The sequence below is a fragment of the Gadus macrocephalus genome, chromosome 20, assembly GCF_031168955.1.
Source record: "Gadus macrocephalus chromosome 20, ASM3116895v1".
Classification (NCBI taxonomy): domain Eukaryota; kingdom Metazoa; phylum Chordata; class Actinopteri; order Gadiformes; family Gadidae; genus Gadus; species Gadus macrocephalus.
This window is the reverse complement of record NC_082401.1, coordinates 8,477,126-8,501,168: the sequence shown is the minus strand read 5'-3', so window position 1 is coordinate 8,501,168 and position 24,043 is coordinate 8,477,126. Positions and strand designations below refer to the sequence as shown.

The following is a 24,043-nucleotide window of genomic DNA, read 5'->3' as shown; positions in this document are numbered from 1 at the left end:
GTTCCGTTGACTGTCGGAGTTGTATCGACGGAACACCACAATGTAGAGGTCGCTTTCCCTTGATAAATAATGCTTATATGGCTTACACTTTTGTTTTCTAATGGAATAATTCCCATTTCCATGGAGGGGATAAAGAACGGGTTTGACGAAGATGCCCAAGACGTCATGTGAGTCGAGGGGGTTTCCTTGAAGAGTGACCCCTTAATAGTTCTGCTTCCCATAAACAGGTGTACTTCTCATCCTATCATACAAGATGCCCCTGTCAGACCTCTTAGACGGTCTGAAAGACAACCCGTACTTTGGAGCTGGCTTTGGGCTTGTCGGGATCGGGACAGCAATGGCCTTTGCCAGGAAAGGAGCGCAGGTTGGGATGATTTTCTTCCGGAGGAATTATATGATCACACTGGAGGTGCCCAGCAAAGATAAGAGTTACCACTGGCTGCTCAGTTGGATCACAAAGCACGCAAAACACACTCAGCATCTCAGCGTGGAGACGTCCTACCTGGCACATGAAAGTGGACGTGTCAAAACACAGTTTGATTTCCACCCCAGTCCTGGGAACCATATTATTTGGTGAGGAGAGTTGTTTCTTATATCCTTTAGGTACAAGGATTAGCTAAAACGTTGCCTCTTTATTATATGATTCATATTATAGGAATAATGATGACCTTATGAACCAGTCTTCTGTCAAAGGGCACTTTTGACAGAACTTATTCTATGCCTTATTCCATGTGATAGAATCCAAGGCCTTATCCCATGTGATACAATGTCATAGTAAAAGACAGACATTAAATAAGCTTACTTTCTAATGCTCCAATGCCTCTGTTATAAACAATTTGCTATGCAACTTCCTCTGTTCTAAACAATTTGCTATGCACACTTAGGACCCCACTGACCCTGGTGTTATGGTTCTGTGCAGGTATGGGAGGAAGTGGATTCGGGTGGAGAGGACCAGGGAGAAGCAGATGGTGGATCTACACACTGGGACTCCCTGGGAGTCGGTCACCTTCACTGCTCTGGGAAGAGACAGACAGATCTTCTTCAACATCCTACAGGAAGGTAGGACTATCTTCTTGCCCCGGACCACGGTTTTCATCATTTTTTTTCATCTGCATCCATTCAATGACTCAAGAAACTTCTTCTAACTTACAAGGTCCAGACAATGACCCTGTTTGCCCCATATGTGATCAAAGAACATTTTCATAAAACAGCCACTGTCTTTAACCAGTTAACCTTATTGACAATGTGATTATTCCACTCTTTGTTCATTCGTATGGGCAAGATAATGATTATACTTCCTTAAAACTTATGGTAACTTTAAAAAAAGATTGAGATGGATCCCTCGGACAGTTGCCCAATAATAGGCTAAATAGACCAAACCAAATCAAACCGTAGTCAAATCCAATGCAGGCAAAATCCAAAGCAATGGCAAATCAAAAAGGAAATCCACCAAATGGCTATCAGGGAAGAGAGCAGTCCACTTGAGCTGGCTTGCTCTTATAGACATAAAGACCATTGGACCCAGATGCTTCCAGTTGGCTGAGAGTAATCACTCACATAAATTAAAAGTTTTCAATGACTCTGGTTATGTTCTCCTGTGTCGTTGTCGTTTGACATTATTATTTTTAGAACTCTCACTATTACTCTCTATCAAAAGCACTATTGCTGCTATTATAGTACATAAAGTGATATGTAGAGTATGATAAAATTGTTCAATGTACAGTATATCAGTTTCCATCAATCTGGCCCTTCAGGTCTGAATGCCACTAAAGCTTTCCTCAACTGTCAATACTATTTCAACTAAATGTTCATTCAATTTTTTTTAAATTTTTGCCTTTGTTATTGTCATTCTTATTACCACCATTTACTTATGTTATACTACTATTTTATACTGTTTTTTTAGGGTTTATTTTCTTAGCCTACTGCAATGACACCCACATTTCCCATCTGGGATTAATAAAGTAAATGTTGTGCTACGCAGCTAGAGAGCTGGCCCTAAAACAGGAAGAAGGGCGAACAGTGATGTACACCGCCATGGGTGGGGAGTGGCGGCCGTTTGGGTTTCCACGCCGACGGAGACCACTGAACTCGGTGGTACTGGAGTCGGGCGTGGCTGAGAGGATTGTAGATGATGTGAAGGAGTTCATCGGAAATCCAAAGTGGTACACAGACAGAGGTGGGTGGTTCAAAGTACAAAGGTGTAATTACTCAGACCTGGGAGAAAAACAGAGGATTGGGAAGCAGGGCTTTCGAGAAGGGGTAAGGTTGTTTGTCTTTGAACCCCAATGGCTTCAGTCTATTTTGAGGCGGCAATGAGGAAGATGCCCTATCCCCTACTTGCACCTTAATGAGATGTATCTACAACAAATGCTTTGGATAAAAGTTTCTGCAAGGGATTTCAGATCCCTTTTTTTTTTAATAAAAAAAACAAAACAAATCAAATGCAAATCACATTTTTGTTAATAATAGCAAATAGGGTTTGACTTATTCGGTTGCTGTTCGGCTGATTGTTTTTTGTTTTCTCTCTCTGTCATCAGGGATCCCCTACAGGAGAGGATATCTACTGTATGGACCCCCAGGCTGTGGAAAGAGCAGCTTCATGTGAGTAGCTGTTTGGGGCTGGCCAACACCATAGCTAATTAGCTAATTGTGAAAGGTTGCAATCAGAAACATCAGATTTGTACCCCCTGTTAAATTGAAATATATTTTCATTTCAAACTGCTGCAAAGGTGTGTATCAAAGTCATTGCCGTTTACGGTGCTAGAATCTTGTATGTCCATTTGTCACTGTCAATAAATATATGAAACAAAGCAATGTGACTTGGTTGGCCAGGTTGGCAAATTGAATCGATAATCTGTTGCTCGCAATGATAATCGCGATCACAATATCGGGGATAATCGCATTGATAATTTATGTTATGATCCTAACATTAAGCTGTCTGTGTCTGTGTCCATTCAACACGTTCTGTTGCCGTTTCCCTCCTTGCAGCACTGCGCTGGCGGGAGAGCTGGGCTACAGCATCTGCCTGATGAGTCTGAGCGACCGCAGCCTGTCGGACGACCGCCTCAACCACCTGCTGAGCGTGGCGCCCCAGCAGAGCATCATCCTCCTGGAGGACGTGGACGCCGCGTTCGTCAGCCGCGACCTGCTGCCCACAGAGAGTAGGTCCCCCCGACCCTCCCCAACCCAGCCCCTAGAACCTCCGAGCCCCCTAAGTGTACTGTCCAAGCAAGGAGTAGTTAAAGGTCCAAATACATGTATCGCGTTAGTGTGGGTGTGAATATTATTGAAAATGTTCTGCAGGGTTATGAAGTGCCTCGGGTTCGGTGTTCAGCAGGGGTGTACGGGAGTCAATGTCAGCAGTCAACCTGTAGGCATCCTTGAACAAGATGCCAAACCCCTATCTGCTCATTAATGACACGTATCAGAATTCATTCAAAATATCTTCTTCCGTGCGTCCAAAAGTACCCGTGAGTGCTGCAGCGTTCTTTCAGAGAACTCCGCTCCAACGTTCTTCTGTATATAAAAGGGACGATCATGGTGTCACTGTTTCCTGTGTTATTCCCCCCAGACCCTGTGGCCTACCAGGGGATGGGCAGACTGACCTTCAGCGGCCTTCTCAACTCTCTGGATGGGGTGGCGTCCTCCGAGGCCCGCATCGTCTTCATGACCACCAACTTTATCGACAGGTAGCTCAGTCAGAAACTAATAACATTAGAATTGAGATCCTGCATGTCATATAATTAGATGATTATATAGATAAAGGAAGGTAGATAAATAGACTGATAGGTAAATGGGTACTTTATTCGCCCCTGCGTGGGTGTCAATCTGTGAAGTCAATCTTACTACTATAATAGCAGGCCTGGCAGACCAGTTACTCAAGTAACTCATGCGGCATGTGCCAAGCAGCCTGCAGCTCACACATACACACAGCACGCGCGAACGCATACATACACTGCAAGCACACTCACTGCACACACATGCGCACGCACATGCGCACGCACATGCGCACGAACATACATGGAAATGCACACACACACCCACACGCACACACGCACGCACGCGCGCACACACCGCACGTCAAGACAAAGGTAGTGACACATACACGGAAGTGCGCACACACACGCACGCACACACACCGCACGTCAAGGCAAAGGCAGTGACACATACATTGAAGCACGCACGCACACGCACGTGCATGCGTACACACCGCACGTCAAGACAAACGCAGCGACACACTCGCCGAGCTAAGACGTTATGTTTTTAAACATAACTGCTCCGCCATCGACACCCGCGCCCAGGTAAGAACACACACGCACACACCGCAGCGACACACTCGCCCAGGTAAGAACACAGACGCACACACCGCAGCAACAAACTCTCCGAGGCAACACGTTCAGTCTATACAGTCTATAGACTGTAGAAATTGTGATAAAAGAAGGGAAGAGTAAATTTCTCACCTCGACAAGCAACGACGGGTCGTTCATTTTGTCATGTAATAACCGTTAAATTCAAACATCGCACCGACCGGCATATATCAACACATAAGGGACGTGATCTTAAGGAGACAGTGTCCCTATAACATGGAACGAAAACATGTCAATAACAGCATGGGGAATTATGTCTATAGAGTCCACCACAAGACTACACAAGACTACAAATGTGATATTACTCCTCCTTGAGCCTCCCGAAATGTCTTTACCCTTTGTTGCTCAAACTTTATATTACGCAACTCCTTGAGCCTCCCCAAATGTCTTGCGATATTGATATTCTCCCCTTCCGTCTGTGGACTCTTTTAGTTGTTTTATTTTTCTTATGTTTTGTTTGTATGCTATGTGTGACTGTAGGCTACTGCTGCCTGTCTTCACTGGAAGAAATGTTTAATCTCAATGATGATTATTATTTTCAACTATCCAATAGTAGTTGCCTTGCATTTTAAAATGTCAATGCATTTTTCAGCCCTGAATAAGAGTAAAAGCTATTTAATAATATATTTGCATGCATAGTATACTAAACTGTTACCATAAATGACTACTTTTATAATGTAATCAAATGCTCACAACCTAGCTGCTTTCAGACACATGTGTAAATCCTGATATTCTCCTGATGGGCCGTGTGTGTGAACAAAATCTCAGAAATTTGTTACATTATCTACTGGGGTTTCCACATTATTGTTATGGGTTTAATTACAACTAGAGGTTGAGCGCGAGCATCGTGCGAGCGAAAACTCTAGTGATAATAATGATTTGAATTTATGATTTTGATAGTATTGATGATGGTATGATAGTATTTTTGAATGTATAAAAATCTTCAGTCATTCCTAGTAATCTAAACACCTTTCTCCACACAGGCTGGATGCGGCTCTAATCCGGCCAGGTCGTGTGGACCTAAAGCAGTATGTGGGTCACTGCACCCACTGGCAGCTGGCCCAGATGTTTCGCCGCTTCTACCCAGCAGCACCAAGCTCCGAGGGCGACCACTTTGCTGTGACTGCCCTGGCGGCACTACCAGAGATGAGCGCGGCACAAGTCCAAGGACATTTTATGTTGTATAAAATGGATCCCGCGGGGGCCATCTGCAACGTTGACAAAATAAATGAATGATGGCACAAAGAAAAGGATTGGGATTATAATTGGGAGATGGAAATGCATCTTCATGATGATGACCATGCTCCTGACATTGAAGTGTGCGTTGGGCCTTGACTGGGAAGCAATTGTCTTCAATATTTTGTGTGCCTGTACCTTAGAAAACCCCTGTCTCTTGACTGAATTACCTGTCTTTGACCTCTGAGGTTTCTGGAAAGATTGTTTGTCTCATATATTAAACACTTCTGCTACCTTTGACAGACAGTCTCACTTGCTCTGCATACTGTTTTATAATTATTCTGACAGCCATCATTGATAAGTTAATGGTCAGTAACATGGGTCTCTCCGTCCCTCAGCTCTGCAGTACTTAGAAATACTGAATTCTGATATCCTGTTCCCACTATATCCAATCAGGAGTCCATTTGAAAACACCACAATCCATTTACAACTCCACAAAATGGAAAACCCATATATACTTCACATTGCTTTTGTATAATATTTAATGCATCATGTACTGTATTTTGTGTACAAAATCTATACATATGAGGGCATTCTGTGGGTCTGTAGTGTTAGTGTTATTTTCTGGGATGATGTGTTTGTCCTAAGACGGGGAGCCGAGGCACAATCATTTCATTGTATTTTTAATTCACATAATTAAATTGAGCATGAGCTGCACAATGGATCATTGCGTGCGAGCTACAACCTCACCCGAGGGATCTTTATTCACTTAATCTAACTAATTAATTTATTACCCAACTGTGATCATGTCTTACAAGACACATGTTTTGCTTTGCTTTATCCTATAAAGCACATTGCTACTATTAGTCTAAACATATTTACTTCTTCGCCTTATTTCGTTAAGAGTAGTGTCGTGACTCGTTAGTATCTGTTGTCTAATAAGTGTATTTTGTCCGTCTCAATTTAAAGATTAACCACCTGTAAAATACTATTACAATATATTAGATTTTTTTTTTTTATATGTTCTTGATTTCAGGATTACAATGAAGAAATGCTCAGACGTGTAGGCCCATCCCCTGTAAAATGTAAAGGGTCTCAGTTTTAAAACAGTCCAAATGGTTAAACCAGCTGTTCCACAAGGTCCCTCCTACTCAGCCACTTCCTTGGATGTAACTAGAGTCTTGTGTTTACAAGCTCACATGCATTCCACTGGGCTGCAATATGGCTGCCTGCTTGGTGAGGAGCTCAGTGCTCCGAAGGGCCAGCCCCGGCCACTGGCTACGGCCACGTCCCAGCACTGGTGCCCTGGTGTCCTGCAGGGCGGAGGGAGGCCCCCCCTCATCCTCCATAGCTCTCCCAGCCTCCGGCGGGGACAAGCTGAGGACCATCCAGGACCTACCAAAGGTTGGCCTCTGGGAGGTTATGTACAGAATGGTCTTCCAGGGCTACTACAACCGTCTTCATGATCTCCAGGTAGGCTGCCACATATCTTCCAAGAAGTTTCTCCTGTTGCAAACCTGCAAAAATCATCAATAAGGTATTTGTTTAGGCTCAGATGGGGTGTTTTCGCGATTCATATATTCACATCTCTGAGGTAACATGCAGAAAATAAATATTCTGAAAACAAACTTTCTTTCGGAAGTATGATTCAAGTTTGGCTGACAACCTTGCAACCTACTTTCTCAAAAGTAATAATTTATTCTTGACAATGACTGCTTTGTCCGGAGAACAACAAAAGCTCTTCAAACCCAAAGCCGGATAGTCTAGTTGCAAGGGTATCCCATTACCAGCTGAAAGGTACATGTCTGCAGCCTGTAAAGGAATAATAAGGGCATATGCTGTTTTGTAGATTACAGCTTTGCATTCCAACACCGTTATTCCCACAAACCATGCACAGGATCCTGGGACTTAACCCACTCAATTTTGGACTTTCTGATGGACCCTGAACACCACAATCCCCCAGGTCTACGTTCTTGGTCCGCCACCTTTCTCCCTGATCAGACATTACTGTTTCGACACGAAGCAAATCATCCCAACATCCTGATACTCCCATCCCAAACAACAGGATGCCAACAGAGAAAAGAGGAAAAGAGGTCAGGGGCTTGGTCACATTGCTGCGAGGTCAACAACCTCCGTCTGTTAGCGGAGCACTTGGGCACAAACCAACAGACTACCACAGTTTACCATACTCACCCACAGTTTATACCTAATAAGTCCCCTGTACAGTTAACGGAGCATTCAGATTTTAGGATTGCTTTATTGATACTGATTTGTGTTGAATGGTTGATTCAAAAGTTATCGTACATAATGTCTTGTAAATATTCATAGCTGCCCACGTTTATGCTCCTCATATTTTTGATTGTAATATTCCTTTTCATTACTAAACATAGCAGTTCCCTTAACTACTATGTTCGTTTTAAGTCAATCCTTTTGACTTGCTGTGTTTTTTCCAGTGCTTGGTCTTCATGTAACAAAATAGCACGCGGCATCAGAGTCTTTGGGAGAATATCAAGTTTCCCTTGTGTTGGGAGTCTAATCTCTACGTTGTCCTTCTCCCCTACTCGCCTTGCAGATTCACGAAAAAGAGCTTTACGGGCCCATTTACGTGGGGGGGTTTAAAACGGTCTCGCTGAGCAGTGTGAAGCTAATGGAGGAGGTCTTGAGAAAGGAGGAGAAGTTCCCCAGCCGAGGAGACATGTCCCTTTGGACGGATTACCGCAATATGAGGGGCCTTGGCTATGGGCCCTTTACAGAGTTAAGAGCGCCACACACAAGTATTATTCTTTCTGCCACTTTTCATTAGCAGTCATAATGACATACAATAATAAAATTAAACTGAATATAGTATAAAAAAGTATAAAAAAAACCTAAATAGCTTAATAATAGTCACCCACAATGTGTATTCAATTTAAGGCTTGTTAATTTATCTCATCTAATCTGATTTGACAATGCATATCAAGATCTTTATTTTCGCTGGCATATACTTTTATTGATTTAATGATTGTTAAATCCCTGAGAGCTAGAAATGTTATGTTGCAAATGCATTTTCATGTCATTACGATTGTCACATGTGGAAGATTAAGGTTTTCTAATATATATTTGTGCAGGGAAGGAAAAAATTGGTACAATCTCAGAGCCCTTCTCAACAAGCGCATGCTGCACCCGAGGGATGCGGTGCGGTACGTCCCTGTGATCAATGAAGTGGTCACGGACCTGATCAAGCGCATCTGCTACCTGCGGCAGGCCTCTCCCTGCGGAACCCTGGTCACCGACGTGTCAAACAACCTGTACCTGTTCTCCCTTGAAGGTAGGTAGGCCACCACCACACTGTATCTGTACAGCACTTTGGTAAAGAACCCTGGTATGGATGTTTTTGAACTAGTTCTTTCAAGTTTAAGTCCTTAGAGTTTCAGTTTGCATTATGGCTGTGTTATACTGCACGTCTTCAAAGTGTTTCACAACAAAACACTTTGTCTTTGACAGTGCATTACAAACATTGCAATGATCTACACAAAAAAGTCCATAAAGTACCTGCAGAAAAAGATTTTACAAGCAGTTAAAACGACCCATATCCAGTAGAAAGTGCAAGATCAAAGTGATGTTGACCATGATGGTTTGCACCATCAACCTCTTGAATTTAATCCAATTGTAACAAGTTCAATGAGCGAATGGACACCGGGGTTGCTTGGAAGCACACGCAAGTCTTTTATTTGCATGAGTTACGACAGTCCAGAAATTATAAATCCGCCACGCGGTCACAGAAAGCGTTTCCAGAGACCTTCTCACAACGTAGTTCATGTGCTCCAGTCCTTGTCTCTGCTCTTGATCCCTTCCCCTTACAAGATAAAGCAGGCAGGTACCACCGGGTAATCCTCGCGTTGACATCCTTCATGCGGAGGAGCCACTGGAGGGGGGCGTGTTCGGAGTAGAGGGTGAACGCGCGACCCAGCAGGTAGTAGCGAAGGGTGCCGACCGCCCATCGGATGGCGAGACACTCCTCCGTGCTGTACCAACCCTCCCGGTCTGATAGTTTGTGGCTAAGGTACAGCACCGGTCGGTCGTCCCCTTACACCTGCTGGGTCAGGACCGCGCCCAACCCCCTGTCCGACGTGTCTGTCTGCAGGGAAAAAGGGAGATCAAATTTAGGAGCACACAGGACCGCTTCCCCGCAGAGGGCTGTTTTAATAGCCTCAAACGACACTTCTGAGGCCCTCTTACGGGTGAGGTCGGTCAAGGGGGTGACTAGGTCCGAGGAGTGCGGCACAAACTGCCGGTAGTACCCTGCCAGCCCCAGGAGCCGCCTTACCTCCTTCTTGGTCCTGGGTCGAGGGGAGGCGACAACCGCAGCGGTCTTACTGACCTGTGGCCGGACCTTCCCCCCCCCCCCCAGGCGGTACCCCAGATACTGGATCTCCCTCCTCCCAGTTTTCTTTAAATAGGTCCAGGACGCCCCTGGGCTTGCGCCCATAGAGCAACTCAAATGGGGAAAACCCTGTTGAAGCCTAAGGCAGGTCCCACACTGCAAACAACACAGGGTCTAGCCATTGATGCCAATTTCGAGCATCCTCGTGTACGAACTTACGGATCATGGACTTTAACATCCGGTTAAACCTCTCATACAAGCCCTCCGTGGCTGGGTGATAGACGCTCGTGCGGATTGCCTTGACCTTCAACAACCCGTAAGGTTCCCTAATCGTGCGTGACATGAAATTGGTGCCTGTTCCCCCTTTATTTTTAGAGCTTGTCTATTAGTTTGTATCTTTTGGGATTCCCACCCGCAATATGACATGAAACAACGCCTGCGCAACACTCTTCGCGGATGTTCGCGCAAAGGAATTGCTTCCGGGTATCCGGTTGCGTAGTCGATCAGGACTAACACAAATCGATACCCCTGTGCGGAACGTTGTAATGGGCTGATAATGTCCATGCCAATGCGGTCGAAGGGGGCTTCCACCAGGGGAAGGGGCCGCAAGGGAGCCCTGGGGACGGCCGGGGGATTCACCAACTGACACCCGGGACAGGAGGCGCACCACCTGCGCAACTCCGCCCAAACCCCCGGCCAATAGATCCAAGCCATTATCCCGTTAAGCGTTTTATCGTATCCTAAATGGCCCGCCATAGGGTTATAATTTCATAGGGTTATATCATGAGTACCAGCAATTGGGTTACTTACAACCTCCTCACTCTGGGGGTCAAGACCTACCCGATACACACAAAGTGTGGGTAAGTCAGCACTGCGTCTGGCTGTACCGGAGTAACATCAATAGCCGTCACTTGGTCGAAGGCTGAGCGTAGGGAAGCATCTCGAGACTGCTCGAGGGGCAAAATCTTCCACCGGTGGGAACCATGGCACTTGGACCTCGGGTTGAGGACTCGGTGCCTCCCCCGGTCCCTGGACAGCGTCGGACGCCCCCGCATTGGCGCAGAACACAGCACACAAATTGCATGTCCCTATCTGTCGTGTACGCACCCCGTAGTCCCCCTAACAGCCTGTGGATAACCAGCCCAATCCAACCCTAGAATCAGGGGATGCGTGAGGCTCGAACTAACCGCCGCCTTGATTCTATGCTTTTCCCCCCCATAACGAATTTCGATAGGGACCAAGGGATACTCGTGAACATCCCCGTGTATTAGGGCTGCACGATATGGGCAAAATATGATATCCCGATATTTTTGGGCTGAATGGCGATATACGATATATATCTCGATATTTAGAGTGGGTTAGATGTTTTTTTTGTAAGTCAAAAGCCACATGTGAGATGTTGCAAGCACTTTTATTAAAACATAGGTCAGTATGACTGCAACATGTGATTTTGTATCGTTATTTTCAACAGAATTGAATGAACATGTTTCATTCAAAATTTATTTCATTTAGCTTGTTTCGTATATTTTAATAAATTAATTAAGAGCGCCCCAAACACATTTGCCGCCCTATGCGATCGCCTAGGTCGCCTTTGCCGAGCGCCGGCCCTGGTTTCGGGGCAGAAGAAACTGTCGCGGCCGGTGATGCAGCCGCACAGCCTCAGAGTTTTACGCATTCCTCATATTGCACTTTGTGCCGTGGCCAGGGGCGGCCCCAGCACATTTGGCGCTCTAGGCGAGCTTCACTCCTGGCGCCCCCCCCGCCCCCCCCCCCCCCCTCCGCAAAAAAATAAATAAATAGTTTGTTAATTCCCCACGAAAACTGAATTGCAACCTTGAAAAACTGTTTTGCCCTGTAACTGCATTTCTTTCACATAAACACAACAACGATCGCAACGATGAACAAACATTAATTCAAGAATAAAATCCACGGAGGAAAAAATTGCGCCCCGGATGGCTTTTGCCTCTTCATTTTCTTGATTTCATTCTTGATTCTCGATTCTTGAAAACACTCTAACCAAACGCCTTATAGTACTAGCATGTTCTGACGAGGGAGTGTACACTGATAGGCTGTCACAACAAATCCTAAAGCGACATTTGTGAATTTTATTTTAGATTTAAACTTGCACGAAGTGTTTGAGCGAATAGGATCACACGAAATCCATGGAAACAAGGTTTTTGCGGCGTCCCATTACGGCAGAATTTTGTTCTCTTTTTGCGTATTCGCATTGGCTTTTTTATTGATTTGTGCTGCGCCTTCATTTTTTGTTGTGAACGCTGCAAATCTGATGCTCCCACAGGTATATCGTCGGTTCTGTTCGAGAAGAGGATTGGCTGTCTGGAGAACGCAATACCCGAAGGCACGCAGCACTTCATCGACTCCATTGCCCAGATGTTTGCGAACAGCGCGGGGGTGATATTGCTGCCAAAGTGGGCCCAGCGCTTCTCGCCACACTGGCACCGTTACATAGCGGGGTGGGACGGCATCTTCAAATTTGGTATGACCGTAGCATGATTTGAGGTTGAGAGTGTTCTGATCACAATGCTATTGATAATACTAATAAAAGTATTTTGCAATATGATGGATGATAATGCTCAACTACAATGATTGCCTAGCTGATCCAATACGTACAAATACATTTTATAGTTTTATAGTTACATTTTATAACATAGTTTAACCGGCTCTGTGTAAGTTTTCCCATTAGCAGCTACAGTATATCCCTAGGAACTTGAGCTGTAGCTAAAGTTATATCTTATAGCTATATCATCTTCCTACAGCTGGGCAGTTGATTGACAAGAAGGTTGAGGAGATGGAGCGGCGCTTGGGTGAGCAGCAGGAGGTGGAGGGGGAGTACCTGACCTACCTCCTCTCCAACACCCAGCTGAGCCGCAAGGAGGTGTACGGCAGCGTCACAGAGCTGCTGCTGGCCGGGGTGGACACGGTAGGCCCACGCTCCGTTCGGACGTGTAGTCCTGTCTGAAGCGTGTTACAAAAAAAAGGGGGCCTATTTACTTCTGGTGCATTACCGTGTGCAACTTATGTCCCCCTCTCTATCTGCCCTCTTACCTGTCTGTCTATGACCTATCTATCGATGGATCTGTCCGAGTATATTGTGATCGATCTAATCAGAATACTAAACCTGCACTCCTGCCAAAACTGCACCTATGTTCCGCTCTTAATCTTAAATTATCTCTCACTCATTTTTCTCCCAAGACCTCCAATACGTTAATGTGGGCGTTGCACTTGCTGTCCAAGAACCCTGAAGCTCAGGAGACGCTTTATAAGGAGGTTTCTGAACACACAGACATCCTGTCAGCTGAGGAAGTGAACTCTATGCCGTACCTCAAGGCAGTCATCAAGGAGACCCTGAGGTAAGAGTGTGTCGCCAATTACGTAGCGACACGTAATTGGTGCGCCCAAACTAGCGCGTGGGGGGGGGGGCACTGTGTCTTGTCTGATTAATGATGGTGTTAGAGGTTGATGATCAGGGGATTCGAGTTTGGTTGAAATGCTTGAAAGTATTTGTACTGTGAAGTTTTGCAGTGAAAGGTGCACAGGGTTGTCTGAATTGAAGATGTCAATATTAAATTGATCCCTTTCTCTCACCCATTCTTTTTGTCCAAAAGTAAAGCCTGGTAGGGGATTGTTGGCTGTCTGATTGGACAAATTCTAGTCCGTCGCTCCATAAACAGACATGGCACTCAATGAAGCTGTTCCAACTGATTAGTAGGCCTAGTTTACCGTGGCTTTTGATGTTTTCTTCAGAGATTTAATCTGTCAGAGCCTTTGACCAGTTTTTGATACGTTTTACATTTGTGTTCAATTTAATACATTTTATTAATCAATGTTAATCTGTTATTTTGTGTATTCTTGTTTCACAGGATGTATCCTGTTGTTGTGATGAATGCAAGAAGAAACATTGAAAAGGACGTTGTTATTGGTGGCTACCATTTTCCAAAGAACGTAGGCTATGTTTTACATGGAGCCATTATACGATGACCCGTCTTTAAATGTATGAAAAAAGTTTGGTATGAGCCAACAAGATACCAACCATAAAAAGCTTTTGACCGTGCTTTGCTTTCGTTTCTGGTCATTTCAGACAGTCTTCGGGTTCTCTCTCTACGCCATGAGTCATGATGAGGAGACGTTCCCGGAGCCGTGGCGCTTTGAGCCGGGCCGGTGGCTGAGGGACGGCCGAGAGAGACCCTACCCATTCGGGTCCATCCCCTTTGGCTTCGGGGTCAGAGGTTGTGTTGGACGGAGGATTGCTGAGCTGGAAATGCACCTGTCTCTGGCCAGGGTGGGTATCAAGCTGAATCTACACTTGGCAGTTATTTAGTGAATTTAGAAGTATAGTCTTGTCAAGTGTAATATAGTCTAGTATAAAAGGCCTCTCGTATTGTGGCATAGTATATTATAGTAATATAATAGTATAGTATTGAATAGTAGGCATAGGCTACAATAGGTTAGTATAGTGTAGAGTAGTAGTAGTAGCTGCCTCTCGTATAGTGGCATAGTATATTATAGTAATATAATATTATAGTATTGAATAGTAGGCAGAGGCTACAATAGGTTAGTATAGTGTAGAGTAGTAGTAGTAGAATTCTTGTACTTAACTTGAAGCCTTTCTCTTCTTTTTCCTCTTCTGTCCTGCCAGATGATCAAGCTTTTTAAAGTGGAACCCGACCCCACATTGGAGGAGATCAAACCAGTGAGTCGCACCGTGCTGGTGGCCGACCGACAGGTCAACCTGCACTTCCTGGACAGAAGCAACCAATCCCCACGCTAGTTTCACTTATCAACTGTTTTAAACCGACCGGTACAACAGTAATGACCCTTTTTAGCGGCTTTCCTTAGCTGCCACTGCATAGCTAGTTACCTTGGTAAAACTTTGGTGAATAAATGAACACGAATATAAAGAATGTACACAGATGCACATGCCGGCGTATGCACACACACACACCCACCCACCCACCCACCCACCCACCCACCCACCCACCCACACACACACACACACACACACACACACACACACACACACACACACACACACACACACACACACACACACACACACAATAATGTAACATTGAACATCATCTTACACATTACGTATCCACATTATATTACCTGTTCTTTTATAACCATATATATATATATATATATATATATATATATATATATGATATTTTATCTTTTACAAAATGTAAAACGCCACTTTCATAAAGAGGAGGATCCCCACATGACCAGCAGAGGGCATCATAAGCACAAGAAAGAACTTGAACTTGACCAACTTGTTGATTTCCAAACATGCTATTTACAGACGCAAGTAGCCTATGTGTCTGTAAACTTAATGGCCGACATTTATAAAGTTTTTCATACATTGTTTACGCAAAACTGTTACTCACAAGAGCCCAATAAAACATTTATTCTACCAGTTTATATTTTGTGACAGCAAACGTAGCCCAACGTTAAAGGATTAAGAACGTTGAATATGGAGCTTCACTGTATAGCCTGATAAACCACACGATCAAATATTACAACTTTTGAAGAGAGAGAGAGAGAGAGAGAGAGAGAGAGAGAGAGAGAGGGAGAGAGAGAGAGCTTCACTCTGGCGTCGATCACCTGTCTTCAGGAACTCCTTCCACCCAGGTTTGAGGTCGACCTACTTCCAGACTAATTGAGAATAAACCGATTTGACAGAAACACAAGACAGAAAGAACACGCGTCTACCTTCTAAATGTCCTTTTATCCTACAAGTCTGAAAATAATTTAAGTGTGAAACTCAAAGAGACCGCACCAGGCTCACGGGGACCGAAGAGAAAAGAAAACACACGTGACCGAAACAATGTTGTTTATCAATGTTTTTCTCGCGTATTTGACCGTTTGGCTGCCACTGCAGAAGTTATGATGGCTGGGACTTGGCCCTGCCACCTGATCAGGTTTGGACTGGAGCCAAATAGCTCTTCAGACGCGTCTGGGTGATCTGCGTCTTCTGCAGTAGCACCACGTCATCCGGCGTTGAGAGGAGAGCAGCGAGCAGAGCTCTGGATGGGTTCAGTGGTCTCTCCCTCTGAGTCTGTCTGGATGGGTTTAGTGGTCTCTCCCTCTCTGAGTCTGTCTGGATGGGATGCACGGTGAGTTTCCTCTGTTGTGAAGACGATTTCCTCCTGCCAATGCCCGTCCACCAATATGAGAAGAAGAAGAAAGAGAACCGCATGAAGGTAAGAGATTTTCTTTGCAAACTATGTGGTACTAAGTTTTATTTAACAGTGGAAAGTAGGCATGCGTTTTGGTGATAGTTTGGATGTTTTGATGCATTCAATTCCGTGCAGGTGGATGTTTGGTTCCAGACTCAGTGTGGCAGCTTTTGCTGTATCTTTGTTATTTTCTGATAGAATAGGCAACTCAATAACTGAAAGTCACCGATATGCGGGCAAAACCTAATCCCTCAGGCTATGTAACAAAATAAAACAAAAAACACCATTTAGTAGAGTAGTCGACAGAAGAGTACAACTTTAAGGTTAATCTAAGCTACTTTTCTGATTAACTGTGGAGAAAAACAACAGCAAGACAATTTGCAGGCACAGCAGCATCTTGAGCGGTATTTAATCCACCTTCCAGCCCTGACATAATAGAACAAAACAATACTTTAGACCAGATCGCGTGTTCACCTTCCTTCTTAATTGCACCGCCAGAGGCAAGCCTAAACATCCCCAAGTTCAGTCATGCTTGCCTCACATAAAACACACACACACACACACACACACACACACACACACACACACACACACACACACACACACACACACACACACACACACACACACACACACACACACACACACACACACACACATCCAATCCCCCAGCTTGTCCCATTAATAATGATAATACCTAACATGACAGCATGGATGTATTTATTGAAGGCAGGAATGCAGGTGTTTTTTTAAGTGACGGTGGTCTTTTCCAATAGTTAATTCTGTGATTTAGTTTCATACATAACATTGGGTCCTGTGTGTGCCTGTTCGAAGGGGAGACGGCGGAATTTGACCTGTAATCTTTGACCCCTAAAGGTCAGAGACATCACAGTCAAGGTTGAACAGCAAAACCATGTTGCTATCTGATAAGATCAAATTGGACAGCTTCTGTTGCTGTTATAACTGTTGCAAGGACAGAACTAGTAGTATGATGCAGAAATTAGTCTTTTATTACATACTGGATTTTTGTATCTTAAGTTTCTTTAATAGTGCATTCTGCTTCCTTTCTCCTTGCAATACCTAAATGTAATAAATGCCCAGAGGAAAGGGAAAATAACATCAGCTCTCTAAGAGATGGGTTGCCAAACTGACCCGGTAAATTCCCCATGATTATCGTGATAATAAATCCTTCCAGAGAACCAAGCCCCTGCTTACACACACGCACGCACGCACGCACACACACACACACACACACACACACACACACACACACACACACACACACACACACACACACACACACACACACACACACACACACACACACACACACACACACACACACACACACACACACACACACACACACACACACACACACAGGGGCCCTCAGCAACCTGCCCTTTGAAGAGTGATAGCGATCGTCCAGAAACTCCCCCCCCCCCTCCACCTCCACCACTACCAATCACCTCCAGCTCCACCCTGCTCATGTAAAACTCTTAAGAACACACCTTGACTTTGATCAAGGTGAGGGGCCTGAGTCGGGGGCTCCTGGAAGAATGTGAGCCATGTGGGCTGCTGCGTCTTGAGGTCTTTGTGTGTCTTTGTGTGTCTATGTGCGCTGGTTAATACGAGGGGATTGACAGAGCAGAGTCAAGCAGTGTTTATTTGCCTGTAACTCCGCCCTGCAGGGTTTTGAACGGTGGCTGTCCGCTACTGACGGCTCCACCAAAGTCCTGGCTTGTCGATGCCGGCATGAACAATGCAATTCAGATTTTACTGCTTTATCTCTCATGGATTTGTTGTAGTAGTAGGCAATCGTTTTGCTTATTGTAAGTGGATGGCGGCACGTGATTTAACTGAAATTGAAAAACTCTATTATAAGAAATGAAATGCCTTTGGTTATAATTCAAACCAGAAAAATATATTCCTTAAATAATGTATTTTCCGCATTTTTTGGTAATGCGGTTCACCATCAACATCATCTCGTTATGCTAGAATAGAGTCTATAAAAACACCAAGAAGAAACAAAAACGTATTACTCTAATGGAATGCAAACAGTATTGGAAACCTCTAGGCATTCTTAGTGCTTTGTTAAAAAGCACCATAGAGAGAGAGATAGAGAGAGAGGGAGAGAGAGAGAGAGAGAGATAGATAGAGAGTGGGAGGGGGAGAAAGTTTGTGAGGGGGGGCTTTTCCAGGGATAAGAAGATATTTTTATGCAAAAACAAAGGGCATGTGCTTGGTGAACTGCAACCTACCTGATGCCCCATGCTCGCATTCCTGAGGATGCATGTGTATATATGTGTGTGTGTGTGTGTGTGTGTGTGTGTGTGTGTGTGTGTGTGTGTGTGTGTGTGTGTGTGTGTGTGTGTGTGTGTGTGTGTGTGTGTGTGTGTGTGTGTGTGTGTGTGTGAGACACAGAGTGCCCTCTGTGCTTGGACTGGGCAGGCAGCCGTATCGAGTCGCTCCTACCTGCCCGCTCTGACCCACGAAGGGCCAGGGGAACAACACCCTCTCTGTGTGACGGGATGCCTGGAGTGTGTGTGTGCGTGTGTTTATGTGTGTGTGTGTGTGTGTGTGTGTGTGTGTGTGTGTGTGTGTGTGTGTGTGTGTGTGTGTGTGTGTGTGTGTGTGTGTGTGTGTGTGTGTGTGTGTGTGTGTGTGTGTGTGTGTGTGTGTGTGTGTGTGTGTGTGTGTGCATATGGAGATGCCGAAGTTGAGTTAACCCCCGGATCTTCCGCCCCACGCACCCATTACTGCCCTGCCAACCTCTCCTCTGGTGTTCACCATATTTTTTCAACTTCCGTGTGTTTGGTTTTTGTGGCATTGTTTCATTTGCATATTCCTAATAATACCTTTAATTTTTTCAAATCAGCATTTTTACTTTGTAGATGCATCTGTGACCAGTTTGTTACAAAGTCAGAACGGTGTATGGTTTATGGTTGTCTATTTTGGAGCTGTATTAGTTTATTCTGACTTTTGTTAGTTAGTGTGTGTGTTGTTTTTCAAAATCCCTTTTTTTAAGCTTACATTTTTGTTTTGGAGAGAGAAAAGGAGACGAGAGGATGTAAAAAGGTTCTGATCTTATCAAGTATCTTATCAAGCAGACATTTTATGGTTCAGAGGTTCAGATAACTCCTCAGTTAAATTGTCTTATCGTTAAGCAAGGTTATCTCTCGATCACACTAGGCTATAGGGTCAGATCTCCTGGTTAACAAAACCTGTATCCAGTTGTAAAATTGCCCTAGCCGGAAGTCACTTCACCAGGAATTGGGTACAATAAAGTGTGAAAAAATTAAAAAAGTGTGGCTGAGAACAATCGAAGCATACAACCAACATTGAATAAGCTACATAAAATGTTTACAAGTACAAGCTTGCTAATTGTTTAACTTGAATCTTTGAAGAAAACATAGAACTGGTAATTGGCTTCCTCTACGCGTCTATGTAACTTCCTGGGTGCTCAGCGAGAGATAAAAAGCACATTGGATTAGATCCAAAGGGATAATTTGCAGTCACAGTTTCCCAGTGGCATGTAATCGCCCAATGTCTCTGAACCCTCAACTCATTATCAGGTCGGATCTCTATTCTTCTTTCATCGCTTCTGAGGTCAAAGGATGTGTGAATTGAATGCCTGGGTGTTTCTTTAGACAAATAAGCCCTTTTTTTTTTAAGCGCTACTTGATCCAGCGATGCATGAAGTCACCCACACAGACAGTGGAAGCAGAACATAAAGGGATACAAAGGCCACTCGCTGGGCGTCTCAGAGCAACTTTTTAATTCATTTGGCAGTCGCCGGCGGACGGCATGACAGCTGGAATGATGGATCAAGTCCCAGGCCAACTGTATTTTTTTTTCGTGTGTGCCCAGGAGTCCCATGTGCGCACCCTTTTTTATCGGAATGTCGAACCGGGGTCCCGACTTCCACCTCCGCGCTGGGTCTCGCAGCATTTGCAACATAACACACTCCATTAAGCCTTAAGCCATCCCGGCCCTTTGTGTGCCCATGAATGTGTCCTTTATGCCGCCGTGGCCGTGTTGATATTACACGAGCTACTTCGGGAGAGGGATTATCTTGTCTTCTTCCTAATACTTGGCAACCTAACTTCTTGGCAACGTCCAAAATCTCACAGTGCCCCACTTCGGGGGGCCTTTGGAAGTGTTTCCACCGCGCGGCCCCCTTATGGACAGCGGGGCTAGCTCTCCCGGGTGGGCGGTGGCTCCCCATATGCCTCCAATTCTGTTCACATTCTTGGCCGTGTTTTTCGTTTTTCTATTTAGTTTGGATGCCACTGGGTTCTGAAGACGATTACATTGTGAACAGGAGGTACTGGCCTTCCCTTTTTGGGGTTCCTTTCTCTCGGGAAGTAACAAATCCCGGCTACCTCCTTTGATGGGCTGCAGTTACTCCCAATGTGCACACAGGAAAGAGAGGTCCAACGTCTTTTCTTCTCGTTTCGCGCCATTGGACTCGTGACAAGCCGAGGCAGGGGGTTGTTGCGAGCTCTCCCTCGCCGCTTAAGCAGGATCCCCGCGCACACCTCTGCATTCCACCGCGGAGGGACCTCATAGGTATCTGAACAGGAATGTGTTGTTTGAGTGGACTGTGTGGGGTTGGGTCGGGGATATTTAATCGGAGCGTGTGGGATTTGAAACCACAAAAGCGGTTCTGATGGAATATGGACCTTACAGCCACTTTACACAGCCCAACAAAACGATTGGTGTGGTTTGGGATGTCATCGATGTTTTACAGCAAGTTTCAGTACAACAACAGTGCGATTATGAAGAGGCAATGGAGCTTTGGACACACACATGCTTGCATGATCTCTCGACTCTATCTGAGACCAGCTGTGGTTACCGCTTGGCTGAAGCATTGTTAACCGTCAAATACCAATTTGATTGTAATATATTTTGAAATGTCATTTTCACTCGCTCGGCATCAGAGTAAGCTACAATCGCATTCTCTCCGAAGACAATCGCAGGGGATTGCGAGGGGTTGACTCGGAGCGGGCCTCACGCCTCGCGGTCGCTATTTATAGCGGCGGTCTCGCGTCTGAAACTCAATAGGCCCTATCAAACCCGACACATGGCTAGCGTTCCAAAACCCTGATCCCTGTTAACGACGGACGGCGTGTGCACACTGCTGTGGGTCGCAGGTGATGCGGCACATAATCAAATGACGCCCCCTCCGACCCGATTGCCCGCCGCATGTGTCGTTGCACGCGCCTCCCGATACTACACATGCATCCCTCACATGGCACACGGCGCGGTGAATGTGGACTATGCCGCGTCGCTCAGCTGTGCACTCAGAAAGCTTGAGGGTGCCAACCGGGTCATGGGTCGCGGCAGCACACGAAAATTACACCCGGGACTACTATGTCAATAGGTGGAGCAACTGAGAGTGTATTGTGGTGTAACATTGTGACCTTAAGCTAATCCGCCATTTACAGCCTGGCTGCCAGTGATGGAAGGAGGGTGGCTCCGCCCATAGGCTACTGTTCCTCGGTTATTTTTCTATTTATTGTATAGTTATTTAGCAGAGGTATTTCTAACGCAAAACCCACAACATTTCATCGTGAAGTTGGTAGAGTGACTCCCAGCCGAAAGGTACTGGGTCTGATCCCTGTTGTCCGCGACTTAGCCTATGGGAATCATTGAGTAAGATGCCATAACTCCTGCCTGCCCCTGCCTCCCTACCTGCTCAATTCACTTAAAGTAGCTTTTGATAAAAGTGTCTGCTAAATGACTCAGGGGTAAATTGTAAATATAACCCTGACCCCTGTTCCCCTAGGTTTATTTCCGTTAGAAACGGTGGATGGAAGCTTTCTGGCAGTTCAATTCTTGGAAGTGAATCTTTGTCCTCATGTAGCCGTCCAGTGGCTATCTGTCCTGTCAAGTCACTGCAGTGAGATGCTTCTGGAAAAAGCCCAGATGCCTTTATTGAATTATGCTTTCTCGTTGGGCCTCTGAAAATAAAAGTCAGTGGTTTGGGGCTAAAATATGGAGGCAGATATTTTATTGATGCCAAAGAAAGGTTTTCCAATAGCAAACCAATTCGAAATGTAAGGGAAAGTTAAAATTGAAAGTACTGGATGATTTTATTTAAATGTTAATATCCTCTCTGAACAAAGCAATCCATACCTGCTTTGATTCACCATACTGAACTTTCAATAGTTTATTAATTCATTCAAATAATAATTGCATATTTTTGATGGACTCATTCATCAAGTTATCCACCAGCAATGGTGGACACATTGCATTCATGGCTTCGGAAATAGTGTGCTCTTCGCAATCAATGTGGGAAAGTTTGGCAGGAGCTGCGCTAAATGATAGCACGGTTGACATCACACTGCATATGTAGATGAGTGCCCTTGAATGTGTATCGGCTGAATCTGGACTATCTGATTTAATGGCTCTCTTATCAGTCAGTTAGCACCCTAACGTGATTATGTAACCAGGCTTATCGCATCGCTCGACAATACCAAGTGACGCACCACTTTCAATGATGGTTAACCTTTTTAGTTTTATCTGATTTGAACTTTAGTCCAATTATTATACACAGCTGTATATATTACACCTTTATCGTTTATGATTGTTATTATAACAACTATTTCCATATTTAGAAAGACACTTTGGTGAAGAGATAATTAAGCTATCTGGAGCAGGTGGGGTTCAGGGCATGTTGCTAAGGGTGGCGCCATGGCCTCCAGGTTAGGCTATGGACACTGTAGCATCGTAGCGTATGGCCGGGAGTCGAGCACCCTAGCCATTACACTGTAAACTTTGTTTATACATTGCAGTCTCCCAAAGGAGCTTTGTAGATATTTAAGAAAGAAAGAAAGAAGTTGTATCGTAGATATTTTCACTCAGTTTGTTTTTGCATAAAGAAAGAAACCTCCCCCCCCCACTTGGTTTGGTGTTCCTTTAACGTCCCTTATAGTCGCCTCACCCCAACAGAGATCCAACAAATTGAGACGACAGACATTTGTTTTCACGGCTCTGGAGGCGGGCCAAACATTTCCGAGACACTTTCATCCGTCCGGGGGCTCGAACCTGACACTGTTTGCTCGGTGGCTTGGCAGGCCACTGGCGTTTCGACGAGACCAGCGGCCTTCAAAGGAACGGGAAGATGGCAAAACAAACATGGAAACACAAGCCTTGGCTTTGAAGGACTCTGTGACGTGGAACATTACATTATTATACTGCAGTTCAACAAGTGTTTCGTCTATCCGAAATGCAAATCATCCAAAACTATCTAGGTAAAAATAGTCAAGTGATGAGGGTGTTTTACTCCCGTCCCGAACTAAGGTTCTTGGTTAAAATGTTTAAACAGGGTTCAAAGCTTGATGCTCGGTAACTTTGAACCTGTATAATTATTTTAAATCTTTACCGTAAGTGTGTTTCACAACATTGCGAGGTTTAACAAGCAGATGGAGATAATTTCAGTGGCCCACCTGCTGGCCAGTCATTGAGGTATTAGTACTTACACTGTGTACACGGCTGATATAAATGTTTTAGGAAGAAAGAAATAATCAGGACAGGATAGTCGAGCTGTGAGAGTGTTTGACTCCCTTCCAAAAGTTTCTGTGTTCGAAACCCATTGTCCACTGTCTACCTGTATGCAGCCCATAGCGTAAACCATCTACAATGTCTAAAAGTAAAATGATCTAGAAATTGAAGAAAGAAGGAAAGAAAGCAACATTTTAGGAAGGAGGCTCGACTACATTCCTTATCTCCTCAACTCATGAATGACTCCAGTGTAAACAGGGCTCCCAGGCCGCTCCGATTGGCTGCGTTTAATTTGCCCTGTCTCTGCGGCACTAAGGTCACCTTCTCTCAGTTTAATTCAATTAGCGTAAACAAAGGCCTACTGGCTCCATGCGAAACGTGAAGCAACGCAACAGACTAACACCGAGGATTGCGGCCAGTGGAGCGTG

At 44.9% G+C, this 24,043-nt stretch overlaps 3 protein-coding genes across 3 annotated transcripts in view; all 3 read left to right on the top strand.

Moving 5' to 3' along the window:
• Position 1: 1 nt before the first annotated feature.
• Positions 2 to 5,843, top strand: LOC132449119 (mitochondrial chaperone BCS1). The gene is made up of 7 exons (XM_060040748.1): positions 2 to 573; positions 920 to 1,059; positions 1,982 to 2,176; positions 2,538 to 2,601; positions 2,989 to 3,161; positions 3,572 to 3,689; positions 5,351 to 5,843. Exons 1-7 carry the CDS (start codon positions 254 to 256, stop codon positions 5,601 to 5,603), a joined length of 1,263 nt encoding a protein of 420 aa, XP_059896731.1. The 5' UTR covers positions 2 to 253; the 3' UTR covers positions 5,604 to 5,843.
• An 890-nt stretch (positions 5,844 to 6,733) lies between these two features.
• On the top strand, positions 6,734 to 15,340 carry LOC132449114 (sterol 26-hydroxylase, mitochondrial). The gene is made up of 9 exons (XM_060040739.1): positions 6,734 to 7,016; positions 8,116 to 8,297; positions 8,651 to 8,850; positions 12,206 to 12,403; positions 12,684 to 12,847; positions 13,120 to 13,277; positions 13,788 to 13,869; positions 14,006 to 14,206; positions 14,564 to 15,340. The coding sequence occupies exons 1-9, from the start codon at positions 6,765 to 6,767 to the stop codon at positions 14,693 to 14,695; spliced, it is 1,569 nt and encodes a 522-aa protein (XP_059896722.1). The 5' UTR covers positions 6,734 to 6,764; the 3' UTR covers positions 14,696 to 15,340.
• A 137-nt stretch (positions 15,341 to 15,477) lies between these two features.
• Positions 15,478 to 24,043, top strand: part of LOC132449116 (tensin-1-like) — a 107,211-nt gene continuing 98,645 nt past the window's right edge. The window contains exon 1 of the mRNA XM_060040743.1: positions 15,478 to 16,130. Within this exon, the coding sequence (XP_059896726.1) occupies positions 16,032 to 16,130 (99 nt within the window). The 5' untranslated portion in view covers positions 15,478 to 16,031. The remainder of the gene's footprint in view (positions 16,131 to 24,043) is intronic.